The sequence below is a fragment of the Camarhynchus parvulus genome, chromosome 1A (assembly GCF_901933205.1).
Source record: "Camarhynchus parvulus chromosome 1A, STF_HiC, whole genome shotgun sequence".
NCBI lineage: Eukaryota > Metazoa > Chordata > Aves > Passeriformes > Thraupidae > Camarhynchus > Camarhynchus parvulus.
Window position 1 is genome coordinate 4,746,867 of NC_044586.1, and position 13,247 is coordinate 4,760,113.

The 13,247-nt window shown below is 43.4% G+C and overlaps 1 protein-coding gene across 1 annotated transcript in view; it reads right to left on the reverse strand.

The window, feature by feature from the left end:
- The window catches only part of CACNA1C (calcium voltage-gated channel subunit alpha1 C), a 458,666-nt gene that overhangs the window by 35,674 nt on the left and 409,745 nt on the right, over window positions 1–13,247 (reverse strand). Inside the window, exon 33 of the mRNA XM_030959315.1 lies at window positions 1,975–2,007. Within this exon, the coding sequence (XP_030815175.1) occupies window positions 1,975–2,007 (33 nt within the window). The remainder of the gene's footprint in view (window positions 1–1,974; window positions 2,008–13,247) is intronic.

Genomic DNA, 13,247 nt, shown 5'->3' on the forward strand with positions numbered 1-13,247 from the left:
CTTGGCACAGGACTTGCTGCCTAGCTCAAGGGCACAGCAAATGCCAAGTTTTCCAGTTTGTTAACCCCCTAAAATACTGTGCCAAGCCGGTGGAGCTGGTGCCTTGCGGCAGCAGCACTGTGGGAATGTGACCTCCCGTCACAGGGGGAGATAACACTGTCACCCTGCCACTTGACCTGCTGTGGAGCACAGTGCATGGAAACCCCCTCTCTGTCCCCACCCAGGCTGCAAAGACTGCAGCTTGAGTCTAAACACCACCAAAAGAGCAACATTTAGGAGGAAGAAACAGTGCAGATCACCCCTGCTGTTAACTACTCACCACTGTGTAAACCAAGAGAGAACAGACCCTTTGGATTTCCTGTCACTGGGCAGTGAAAACAGCAGCCTGTCTGCTTCTGATAAAAGCCAAGGCACAGGAGCAGCCTGGGTGGATGTTTCTGGGATGAAATGCCCAGATGCAGATGTGCACCTGGGTGTGCCCCTGTTTCTGAGCTGATTGATGCTCAGCTCTGTCCCCGTCCCAATGCAGGGGCTGTAGCTGGGTGCTGGGTGTGACCCCTGCTTGCACAGGGAGCTCAGCACTGTGTGCAACAGATCAGGATTGCACCCAGCTGCAGTCTGTCTGTCTGTCTGTGGCGTGTCTGTCACCAGGTAACTTCCTCCAGGCTGTACCAAAGGCTGACACTTGCTGCCCATGGAGTAACTGGCTGAAAAAGATTTGGGATTTTTTGTGTCACAAAAAGCCTGAGTGCTCCCTACACCTCACATCATCCTCGTTTGATTACTTGGACATCAGGCTAGGGGCTTCAGCAGATTTCAGGGAGTTGCTCTGAGGTGAAGGAGGGAATGTGGCCTCCAAGGAATCAAAAATCATGGCACTGAATACTCAGTGCTACAGTCCCAGAGGGATAACTGTAAGGTCAAATACCTCTTCCAGTTCTGTAGAAGCCAAGCTCTAATACCATCTAAAACAGAGCTGAGGTACCAATCTAGAGGTTGTATGGACAGCAATCATGCTGTGGTTGTGACTAAAAAACCAGAGTTTTCTTATTCTACCTGTTGTTCTTCTGGTTGGCTTGGCTCTTTAGGTGGCAGCAAGTTGGGACATGGGTCTGGACAGAGGTTTTAGTATTCCTTTGTCCTTCCTTGCTGAGAGGAGGCAGCTACTGTAGGCAGAAGTTTATCTCTGCCCTCCTAGTGTCCTGGAGCAGATAAAATAGAACAAATCCCTCCCTGACGCAAATCTGCAACTTACTGGCATCAAACCACTTAGCCAAAAACTCAGCCGTGCCTCAGAAGATTACAGTCATTTCAAAACTAGGTGGCTGTAGATTAGCTGATGCTTGAGTAGCCCTGCTTACTTCCTCCCGGCTTTCATCCAGCTTTTTGAAGGCATATCCTTGCCAGAGGAGGGAGGTTCTGCAGAGTGAAAATCCAGAAACTGGAGCTCTCTGGGGGTGGTGTGGGAACAGCCTTGCACACCAAGGCAGAGGTGTTTTATGCACCATTGCACCAGTTACTCTTTTTTTTTGGTGCAAAATACAAACTCAAGTGTTACAATGAATCACCTCATTGAAGAGGAGCTTCAGAGTCCCAACCCTTTCTTTTCTGGAGGCTTGGACATGAAGTCACACTGCAAACTCATTCAGCGTCACATTGACAGTGACACAGGGACACTGTGACTCACAAGAAATCTTACCAGGTCCAGTTCTCTCTTGGTGGTTCATTAGAAGGCAGAACAACAGTTAACTTGACCAAAGGAAAGCTCAGGATGCACAAGAGATACACATGTGCAGCATATTCACAGCTCATGTGAACACCAGACTCACACCAATACATGACATGGCAGCTTCATGCACAAATAACTAGGCTGGGCTTGGAGAGAGAACTTGTGATCACGGAGAAGAGAAAAAAGGAGTGTGTTAGAAAGAGTGTCACAGAAGCTGGGAGGGTGGTCTGTATTTTTGGTCTTACCATAGAGGAAGAGCATTGGGTATGTTCAGCTGGCTTTAAAGAAAGGCAGACAGAAATAAGCTGTAATAAGTCTCCAATCAAGAGCCCTAGTAAACTAGGTCTTGGCTAACACAGGAGCAACAAAATGGCAGAAGAGGGCAAAAGGGGATTTGAAAGAAATGCACGAGAGGCTGGGCTTATTCCCTAGGATGCCCAGGATCAAGGCTGGCTGTGGCAGAAGCGGGTACAACTGCCTCTGAATTTGATGTAAGCTCTCTCCACTACCACCACACGTGAGTCACACCCAGTGTCTCCTGAGTGCTGGACACCCTGGCAGTGGAGGTTCTGTGCTGGTAAAATGTTTCTTGTCTCAGCACTATGAGTTCAATACAGGGGCTGATTTGGCTCTCCAGCTCAGATCCAGGCCATGTCTGCACAGGGACCAGCCAGCTTCCAGTGCATCCATCTGATTTATAAACCCATAACATCCCAGGGCTAAAGCAACACTTTCTGTTTATATATCCCCATTCCCTTCCACACAGTTCTGGGTTGGGAGAGTCTAACTGGCTCTTGGCAGCCCTGCAACACCCAGCACCAGCTGTGGAACGTGGGTTGGTGCAGCTAATTAGCTGACTCTGCCTTTACCCACCTCACAGCAAAGCCCTAGGCACTCAGTGGTGTGTTCCTGGAGGCCAGGCTGAGCTGAGCCCAGCCCTGGTCACGCCTGGAAGAGTCAAACTGTTGCAAACACTCTGCCTGATATTCCTTGATTAACCTCTGGGCCATTTCCAATACTGAGAGCAATTCTAAAATATACCCAAGGCTGCAAGTATCCTTAGGTGTAAGAAGCAGAATTGTAAATTAAATGAAACTGTCTTTATTAGGAGTCCTTCAGTTGAACAGTAACATAATCCTTCAGGCCTAACCTCTACCATATGCCAAACCTGTCTGCTACTTCAGCAAAGTGGGAACTGATGTATTTCTTCTTCTGCCAGTGTCAGAATTCCCCTCTAGTGCCATGGAGGTCTCCTGCAGCATGCTGCTGCTCTCCAAGGATGCTGCAGTAATCAAACTGGCATTGTATTACCTAAAAAAAACCCCTGTAGTTTGGATGCACAGCCTAGTTTGGTGATATGGGCAATTGAGAGCAATTAAAAACCCAAGGTACACCAGCTCATTTAATAATTTGGGTTAACTCCTTGGTTTGGTAGTGTCAGCTTTCATTGCTTTCATCCTCCTCTTTCACATGTTTGCTCTTGTGTTTTCAGATCACATACAGGCAAAAGTTGGCTTGAATACCAAATGAAGAAGCAGTGCCCATAGAGACATTTCTTACAGGTCAGGCATAGATTTTGATTTTGTGTTGCTAGGCAAACATCTTTCCAGCAAAGTCCCATCCCCCTTCCTCTTTCTAGTTCTGCAAATCACCTTTTCTAACTGTGGAAGGACCCTTATTCTGCTGCTTGCTGCATTCCTGGTAGAAGGTACAAAGGTCCTTCAAAATAACTGAAAATTTTCAGGATTTTCCATCCTTCCTGGCTGATGGTGTTTGTGCATCTGTGACTGACAGGCTGAAGAAGTCTTTTGAGGCGCTGTGGGATATTGTGCTTTCACTGTCATTTCTTCTCCTATTCCCTGAGCTAACTGGGCTGTGTTTTAAGCTGTGGCCAAAAATGTACCAAATTATATCACTACCTATGGTAGAGGCTCAAAAGCAGCACAGGGAAGGTTCTGCTGATGCTGGCAGGTGGCATTTGTACAAACTGTGGCACTGTGGGCTGAGGTTCCTGCTCTGCCTGTGTGAGTTCATGAGGGGGAAATCAATCCCCAGCTTTGGGTTGCTGAATGCATTTTTGGATATCCCCAAAGGTTTCAGAAAGGAGACAAATCCTACCAGCTGTGCCAAAGGGGCACCCTGTGGACCTGAGCACAGGAATCTGAGAACCCATTACTGGAACTTTCGAGTGTGGCCATTCCAAGCCCTAAAGCTGAGAGAGCTACTGCTAGATTATCCAAGAATCTTCAGCCTTGCCAGTGATGTGGAATGCCAATTTTAGGACAAGGACAGGCAACTGGCACCTGAGAATGCAGTGGTCACAGCAGTTCCCAGAGATGGAGGCGTGCTGACAAGTACTTGGAATTAAAGCCAGTGTCTATTGCCCATCTGAAGTGAACAGGATTTCATTTCTACAAATCTCAGAACAATGTGGAAAAACAAACCCTCATCTGTTTGATGTCTCTGGAAGAGCTTTTGGAGAAGCTACACCACTGAGCAGAAAGCACTCTTGGCTGTGTCCCTGCTCCTGCATGGGGTTTAACCTGCAAAGGAACTCAAGACAAGACTTCTGTCCTGCCCTTCTCCTTTGGGGCATGAATAGCATGAACATACTGAAAGGGAAAGGTCCACAGCAGGGACATCAGTCAGAGGTGATGTTCTGAGCAGTTTCCCTCACAGAGAAAAGGGATCTGAAGTATAAATCATAAGTCCAAGGCCATATTTGGAGTGATACAGAAGGGAACCTGCAGGCTGAGTGGAAAAAGAAATATCTGAGGCAGGATGCACCTGTGTAAAGACACTCAGGGGCATGAGTGCAATGAGAACTGTTAGGGTAGGTTTTTTTCTTTCTTTTTATGTCACTATATTTAAAAAGGCAGCAGAGTTGTTAAGGAAGCAGAAGAGCCCAAGAAAGAGAACACAAGGTTCTAGAAGCCCAAGTAAAAATTCAGTAGGATAAAGACTGAGTGATCCCTGCAACATATCTGAAAACCTCCTCAGAATATTGTTGCCTGCATACATCTCATTCATATTCAGAGTGTACCAGAACACCTGCTTTTTAGGCAGATAAATTGCTTCACTTGCTGCAGACCTGTGAGCATTCTTAGAGCCCCTACAGGCACAAAAGAGGAAGCCAAAGCTTGTGCCCATCATGAAGTCAGGATCCCAGGTAACGAAGTCTCTGGGAAAGAAGCCAGGTTTATTCAATGGAGAGACACTTAAATCTCAGAGGCCACAGCACTGGATGAGGGAACTGTGTTCCTGGTAATCCTGCTCTGCCTGGGTAGGTGGCAGTGAGGTTTACTGGGAGCTGCTTGTGAGGAACAAAACCCCTCCAGGTCCTGTTGAACCTCCATGATGTCCCACAAATCAAACCTGGTGTCTGAAAAAGTTTCTAATGGGTTGTGCTTTGGAAGCCAGGAGAGGATAAAATTTGCACTCCAGAAGAACCAGTCTCAATCTTTCAAGAGCAATATGTAACAGAGTCAATGTAGTGGGATATTTATGCTGTAATGCAAGCCATTCTGAAATTCTGAGAAGGGATGATGTGGTTTTCAGACCTGTAAATACAGCAGCAAAAATATGAGCAAAAAGGCTTTGTATATTCATAGTAGTATCAAAGTTCCCTGAAATATCCATGGGTTAGAATATTTTATGGATAAAGATTTGGAAGAAAACAAGAAAGTGTGTTAATAGGCAGATTCAAATGAAAGTTTCAGTAGGAAATTCCAGAGAGGAGATATTAATCCCACCTCATCCTTGTGGAACACTGGAGCCAGAGGACCATGTTGGGAGGTTTGAGCTCCTTTTGGCTGGTTTGCTGACAACTGTAATGGCTCTGCAGAGAAGCAGCCCCTGGAAATGTCTGAAAGGGAGCTTCATTAGGTCTGTGCAGTGTGTGTTTAATCCATATCACCATGGATTAAACACACAGGCAGGCAGCATTCCCATTGCTGATGGTAGCAATTCTTCTACACCACAGGACACACTGAAGATGAGTTCAACTCCCTTGAAGTAGATCTAGCCTTTGCTAGGAAATCCAAATTGATCTTTTCCCTGAAGTTTGAGGAGCAAAACTTCCTTGCTGATAGCTTTTTACTTTTTAACAACAATTTCATTCGTAGGGAGGAATCTCTTTTTTGCCAGAGATAATTCAACTTTTGTGTTGTGGAGAGCATTTGAGCAGCTGAATGCACAATGCTATAACTGCTTCACTGGACTTGTCTCAGTCAATGCAGAGGTACAACTGCAGCCTCCCAGTTCTGCCTGATAGCCCTAGGTTGGAGGAGACGAGAGGAAATGTGTGTTTGAGATGCTGACACCACAATATGACAGAGTAGCTCCATATTTCTCAGGAGAATGAGTGGTCAGATGCTTATGCTGCCTTTTGTGACAAACAATCTGTCATGGCCTTTCTCCACTGAGGAAACTGTGGCTCATGGATGAAACTTCTAGGAGCCCACTGAGAGCACTGGTTGCTGGTGATGGATGTCTGCCAAGGTATTCCTTTGATTGTTGAATTTGGAGAATGAAAAATTGCCCATGAAGATGCTATATCTGTTGGAAACTTGGTATTTGGTCTGTCAGCTTTGTCCCATGAGGAAGGGGTGATACATGTTCACTTCTTGCTTTTTTCTCCTCACTGCAGGAAGAGTGCCGCTGAGAACCTGCTCTGCAGAGCCTCCTGAGCAGGCTGAAGTGTTGTGTAGTTCCTTTATATTTGTAGGATATTGGCCTTTTCCAGATCAAGGTCTTTAGGTCTCCTCTGAGGGTCCTACTTCAGCCATGCTGCATCTGTGACTTTGGACTTGTGGCAAGAGACACTCTGGGGAAATGAACTCATCAAAGCCATAGGTAAGATGTGGAGGGGAATTAAAAGCACACATTTGGCATTGAGAAACCCCACTGCTCTTCTGGAGATGTTTCCTTCCCATGTGGTTACACTGAGATGGGATCTGCAAGGTTTTGAGTTTCAAGAAGAACAAGAATTTACCGAAGTATGGGGAAAAAAAAAGAGGTTTGGAAGTTATCTGTGCCATAGAGACACGGTAAAAGAAGGCACTAGACATCCTCTTGTATTTGTAGTGTCAAAAATCTGAAGTGACCTCAGGAGGCTGAGTTGCACAAGTCTATGTGGAGAGCTGGAAAAAGTCAGGGCTTCAGATCAACCTGACTGCTGGCAGGTAATAGTCTGCCATTGCACTGGGGAGTTACCACAGCCCCTTCCAGAGCCATCTGTCTGCCACTGCTGTCTGAGGTTTTAATCACAAGAGCCCTGGAGATAACCCACCAGCCACCAAAAGTCTGTGAGGTTATTATGAGGCCAGGCAGAAATGTATCTGGTATTTCTCTGACAGGGAATACTACGGGATTGCAGATGGCATAATTGTAAATTCCCACAATCTTACAGTGAAATCAAATTATTAGCAGGGAAAAAAACCCCAAAAAAATCCCCAACAAAACAAACAAACAAACAAACAAACAACAAACAAAAACAAAACAAAACCCAAAAAAAACAAAAGTACCCCCCCAAAAAATACCCCACATACCCCACAAGAACAAATCAGAAAAGCTTTTCAAACTGTGCCATCTTCCTTTAAGTACGGAACCCTTTGAAAATTCCTGGGAACATTTTGAATAAAACTAGCCAAAATTAATTTTTTTTCCCTCTGCAAAAATATTTTCTGTTAGAAGAATGCTGATGCTGAAAGTCAAATGTTCTGTAGAAACATGCCAATTCTGAAAGAGGCATTTCAGAAATGTAAGGTTGAAATCTCACATTTTGTCCTCACACATTTTAATTTGGTTTACATTTCCATTATAAATCATATATAACTGAGAAAAAAAAATCAATGCCAGATTAAACTGCTTTTACTTTACTTAAGCATATGTCTTGAATCTTGATTATTTCAATAGAAATGATCTTTTACTGAAAGTTTTTCAACTTTAAATTTGCCTTCTATTTTAAAACAGAAAAAAAATGTTACAAGGGGCTTTTGGAAACAAAAAAAAAAAAAAAAAAAATCCAGCCTCCCTGTAGCTCTAATCTGGGTGAAGCACTGGAGGCTTTTTTTGATAATTTAATGCCTATTAGAAAAGGCCACCATCTTACAGGAAAACTGGGAATTGAGGGGTGTGATGCTGCCTTTACTGGAGCAAATGGCGAATACCTTGTGGATTTCCCTGGAAAAAGCTCTGAGGGTGTTCCAGTGCAATATAAAGTGCTGATACTCAGCTCTGCAGTGGAGACTGAGCTCTCCTGCAGCAGGGAGCTAAAATTTCATTTGTTGCAAGGAGGGGAATTGGGGAAAATGCAACATCTGCAATGAGGTTTGCCATTACATTTCTGCCTGCATTAACTCACGGGGGCCAAGAGATACCAAGAGTCAGCTCATCCAAATGCAATATATATGCATTTATACTTCACTGATTCCACATGATCTCAGACCTCAGGGGAAACATTACCATATCCCTGTGCAACAAAAGCCTGTTTTGAATACAGTTAATAAGGGCAAGGTAACTTCTTAAGCAAATGAGTCCTGCAGCTATCAGTTTTTTCCCCTTCATTTCCTATGGATTCTAAGATTTTGAAATTCTGGAGCTTGCTTTTCTAATTAGCTTCTAATATGCAAATCGTACAAATTTGAATAGCTTGTTAATGATTTTCATATATATATATATATAAAATATAATATATATTTATATATAAATATATATTATATATAATATATATAAAATATAGAATATAGAATTTATATATATTTGTATATATTCATATATACATTTTGTGTATATATATATATTTTGTGTATATATATATATATATATATACACACAAAATTGTCAGACAGAAGTCTTACAGCTCCAAGTGCTTAAGGTAAATATAAAGAAAGTCAACTGCTTTTATTTGGTTATGCAGATTACCCTAGATTGACAATTAGAGGACAAGTAATGAAAGGGCTGCTTTTTCACACAGCTGAAAGCTCTATTTTTTCCCCATGACTTTCAGAAAAGTAGAACAATTGGTAAAGTATATCTATGCAAATTATTCTTAATTTTCAGGATGTTTTAATAATCCTTCTCATTAGTTTTGGGAAATCAAATCTTATGGTCATCAAGCCTGGGGGGCTCCTGAGAAAGCAGCAGATACTAACCACTATCAGAGATGTAGTGCTCATCTTCAGGTACAGCTGCTGGTCTGACTCAGAGAGGCAGGTGCAGCTTGCCTGTGCTTCATCATTTGGGTTCTGTGGGACAGGCAGCCAGAAGAAGCCCTAGAACATCTCGATGAGAAGGTGCTAAAGATGAATTGAACCATGAAAATAAATGTTGAAGGGCTACATGTGTGCAGGGCTTTTTGTTTTACAGGTGGAGAGACTTCGAGGATCTTCTGTTTGAGTAAGAGAGGAGAGGTATGGCTGATTTGAATGCCTCTGCCAGGAGCCATGTGTGATGAATTTTTTTTTTTCATTAAACTTGGCTTTTCATCTGACTAGTTCTTGATTCACAGGGCAATGGCTCCCAAAGGAGATGATCAGTCTGTCCCAGCCCAGAGCAGCCTGAGGGGGATGACCTTGGGAACAGAACAGGCCACTGAGCAGGATGGAGAGAGAGCAAGAGGGAGAATTCAGCTTTCCAGCTTTCATCACTTTTATTACCATCCATGCCAACAGTGTCCTCATTTCTGTTCCTGAGCAGTCCAATGTGCTTCACTGCATTTCCTAAGGCAAAGTTAACATGGCTTGTAAACATCAAACTCAGCAGTGTATTTATCACTGTGCTGGAAAGGACAGTCTTCTTTTCCTCCACCTCTTTAGAGAGATTTATGTTCTGAATTACCCTTTTTTTTTCATTGTTGGAGGGAAGAAGGAGAGAAAGCTGTGGGACAGGTTTTCCAAAAGGAGCACAGCCTGTAACTGGTTTTCATTCCAAGTAACAGTTATTTTCAAATCCAGGTTGTCCCATCCCAAACACCCAAATAAATCCATCATCTTGACTTCTTACCTGCAGCAGTGTTGTGAAAGCACAGCTGCTGTGGAGGGCTGCAAGCTGGGAGATGTTCTCTGACACACTTGGCCTGCTCAGGTTCTTGTCTACTAAGACCATGACACCAATTTTGTTGTCAAAATAAAACAGAAGAAAAAGATTGTTCAAAACATCCATGCCAGTCCAAATGACTTTGTTGTGCACGGTGTAAGAACTGATTTTTTCCATTTCTTGTAGCATCCCACAGCCTGCCTTGGAAATGAGAATGGCAACAGAGCTCTTCTCTGAGATGAACTTCCTGAGCCACTTTGTGTCCAAACACGTTGCAATGCTCCATTTGTGCTGAGAGGGTGAGTGGCACTACAGGCTTCTTCTTCCCTGTAGACTGGTGATTTATGAGGATTTTGGTGATTGATGAGGAATTAAACCAACTCCCAGAGGCATGTCCTTCTGCTGCCATGGCTGTGTTTGTCTTCTCTGCACTGGATGTTTGAGCACTTCTGCAGATATTTGTTAATTATTTCTGAATTAGCTGCTGGGATTTCATGGTGGGGGAAAAGGACAAGGAAGAAGGAAAAATGAAGAACAGAAAGAAACTTTGTGCTCTCAGTGTATTGGGTGTTTCTGGGGTTTCTCTGGTCAGCCTCAGGCTGAAAGGAAGAGGGAGACCTTTGGCATTTGTAGGGTTCCAGAAGCACATGAGTCCAGAAGGAAATTTCAGTAGCTTCTTTGTTGTACTGCACAAGCCCTGATTACACTGTGGGTGGTAAGGTTGGAAGGAGGTCTGTGGTCTGCAGCAAAATCCCCACTCCTCAGCACAACTCTGGGGACTGCTGGAGCCAGAGGGACACTGGACCAGGAGCAGCTTTTCCTGGGAAGGGAGGCAGGTAGGCTACCAGCTGAAAGATCACACATGCAGTGTTGCCAGGACCCATCCTTTGGGAAGCCCAGAGGCTCTGGGACAGTGTAAAGATGGATGAGCCATCTTGTGCTTTGATGAAGGTGCTTAAAGAAACTGCACATGCTGGTGGAAGCAGGAGAAAACCAAATCCACCTTGGTTTCAAAGCAATAGATCTGTGGATTGCAAGAAGCTCTGGATGACTGTAGGTGAACGATCAGCCCTGTCAGTTTTGTATAATTAATCTTTGCTCAAGGGAGGATATCCAGAGATACCAGCAGCCCAAACAGAGATTGTTATGGACCATTTTCATCTGAGATTTGTAGCAACTAGTGTTTAATTCCCAGTCTGTGTCTTTTCATTGCCTTTTAAATTAGAAAGTTATTTAATGTTGATGCAGAGCATTTCCTAGGAAAAAACCAGCCTACAGACTCATTTGATTTCTGTATGATGTTATGGGATACAGTGAGGTCTGTACGTGTCATTCTGGGATTTGAAATGCCAATCACAGGCATTATCAGAAGACATTAGAAATGGTCATATGGAGACTGGGAATAGATCTTACAAAGCTACTTAGCAACATTTTCTTGTTCTACACATCTTTCCAAGAATAAATTATTATTGATTTGATGAATTCTTTGGTAAAAAAACCAAACAAGGATAGGGACTGTTGAGATGGTACGTAATGCTCATTCTGTGTGATTTACTGTGTTCAAGTATGGTCAAAGAGTTGAGTCTCAAATTCCCTGTCTCTAAACATCAATTTATTTTGATGTTTTCCTATTAACAAGTGCTTCTTTACAGCTGAGGCATCTTTGCCTTCATGTCTGTTCATCTTATATAACGATGTCTGGCTTTGGATGAAGGAGATTTTCTCCCAGCCACTCAGACAAGGCCCAGCAGGCAGCACTGCTGGCTGGTGTCTCAGAGCTTCAAAGTGGAGCTGGGCAGAACAACTGGGGTGCCACCAGCTGGGATGTCCCACTACTCTGCAACAGCAATTAGAACCAAGTCACATTTTTTGGCCATCAATCAGCTGACCATAAGCTGGTTCCAGTCCCCACAGCTTGGTCATCTGGCTGCAGCAGGGAATGGGTCCCATTTAGCAGATGCCCAGGGAGATACATGAAGCTGAAGTGGTTTTGTTGGCATCTTGTGCCAGACAGTCTCCTCAAAGAACAGATCAGGGAGTGAAGGTAAGAGCACAGCCATTTAAAAACCAGATGTCTATGAAGAAATAAAAAAGAACCACCCCTCTTGTGTTTGCCTGGCTGGTGCATGAGAATGCAGAGGAAGCAAGGCAAGAGCTAAATGAGGCTGCTATATTGACTATACTAGAAAGGGTAGAATTAATTTATATGTGTTTACCTTTGATTACAAATCTGGGTGAGCAGCAAAGCCTGTACAACTGGATGTGTATTTGATGGGAGATCTGTACCTCTGGGTTTGCAGACTGGTACCATGCCCATGCTGAAAGGCTGCCCAGTGCCTCACACAAAAACCCTCTCCAAGGGGAGCAGCTCTTCCCCTGGACTGATGGGACCTGGCTGAAGATGAGAGAAAAATCTACTGCTAGGTAACATAGAGGGGAACTTCCTACTGCCTTGCTGCAAATGTCTGCTGCCCAAGATTTCAGCAAAACTGGGAGAAAATCACCGGGGAAAACAAGATGGGGGAGAAGAGCAAGTTAAAGAGGAAAACAAATAAAAAATGCTTGTGTGTGTCTTCCCTTCTTCCATCACCTCCACTGCTTTCATTGCAACTGGCAGTGCAGCCTGGGATGAGTTAGAATTTCTCTAAGTATGTTCAAGATGGTGCAAGAAGTGAAGTCTTGTAACACAAATTCTAAAAGCTCTTGTGATTTGCATGAAGAGCTTTTGCAGCAAAACTGAGTGAGTGAAATGCAGAGGTTTGTGCCCTCTCTGTTACTGCAGCCTGTGTATGGAGAACAGTGACACTGGAAAATTCCTTGGGCATTCTCAGCAAGGTAGGTCTGAGAAAAAAGAGAAATAAATGCCAGAAACATCTTTCACTGCTTCAGGGAATTGCCTAAGATGGCAGAACCAGCTGGATTTGAACTCACCCAAGCACCTTTTTGACCATGGAACTTAGGGTGCTTAGAGATCATTAATTAACATTAATATATTTAGAGACGATCTAAGGAATCAAGAGTCAAGGAAAAAAATCAAGAGATTTTCCTGTGGATTCATATAAAGATACAATCTCTATTAGAGTTCAGGGAAAGTTAAAAGAAACTTCTGCTAGGCAAAAGGAATGATTTATCCTGGCTAGCAAGCCAATGGAAAAAAATAATCAGCTTGGGGTAGCTCTTTTTAATTTGAGTGTTTTAACTAGCTTTGTGGAAAAACACATTGGAATTAAGAGGAAAATGAAATATGACTGTAATATATCACAGATGCTGATGCCAGAATATTGTAGTGGGTTTTTTCTTCAAAGTACTGTGATAGAAAAATGACAAGTAAAATTAAATACTGGTCAGAAAACCTGGATATAGGCTTTTAAAAGAGCTCTTTGTACAGAAATGTAGATGTCATACACTTATTTTTACTATTGAACCAACACAGGACAAGATCTGTGGTTCTTTGTGTTCCTACTATTAGCTTTTACTATTA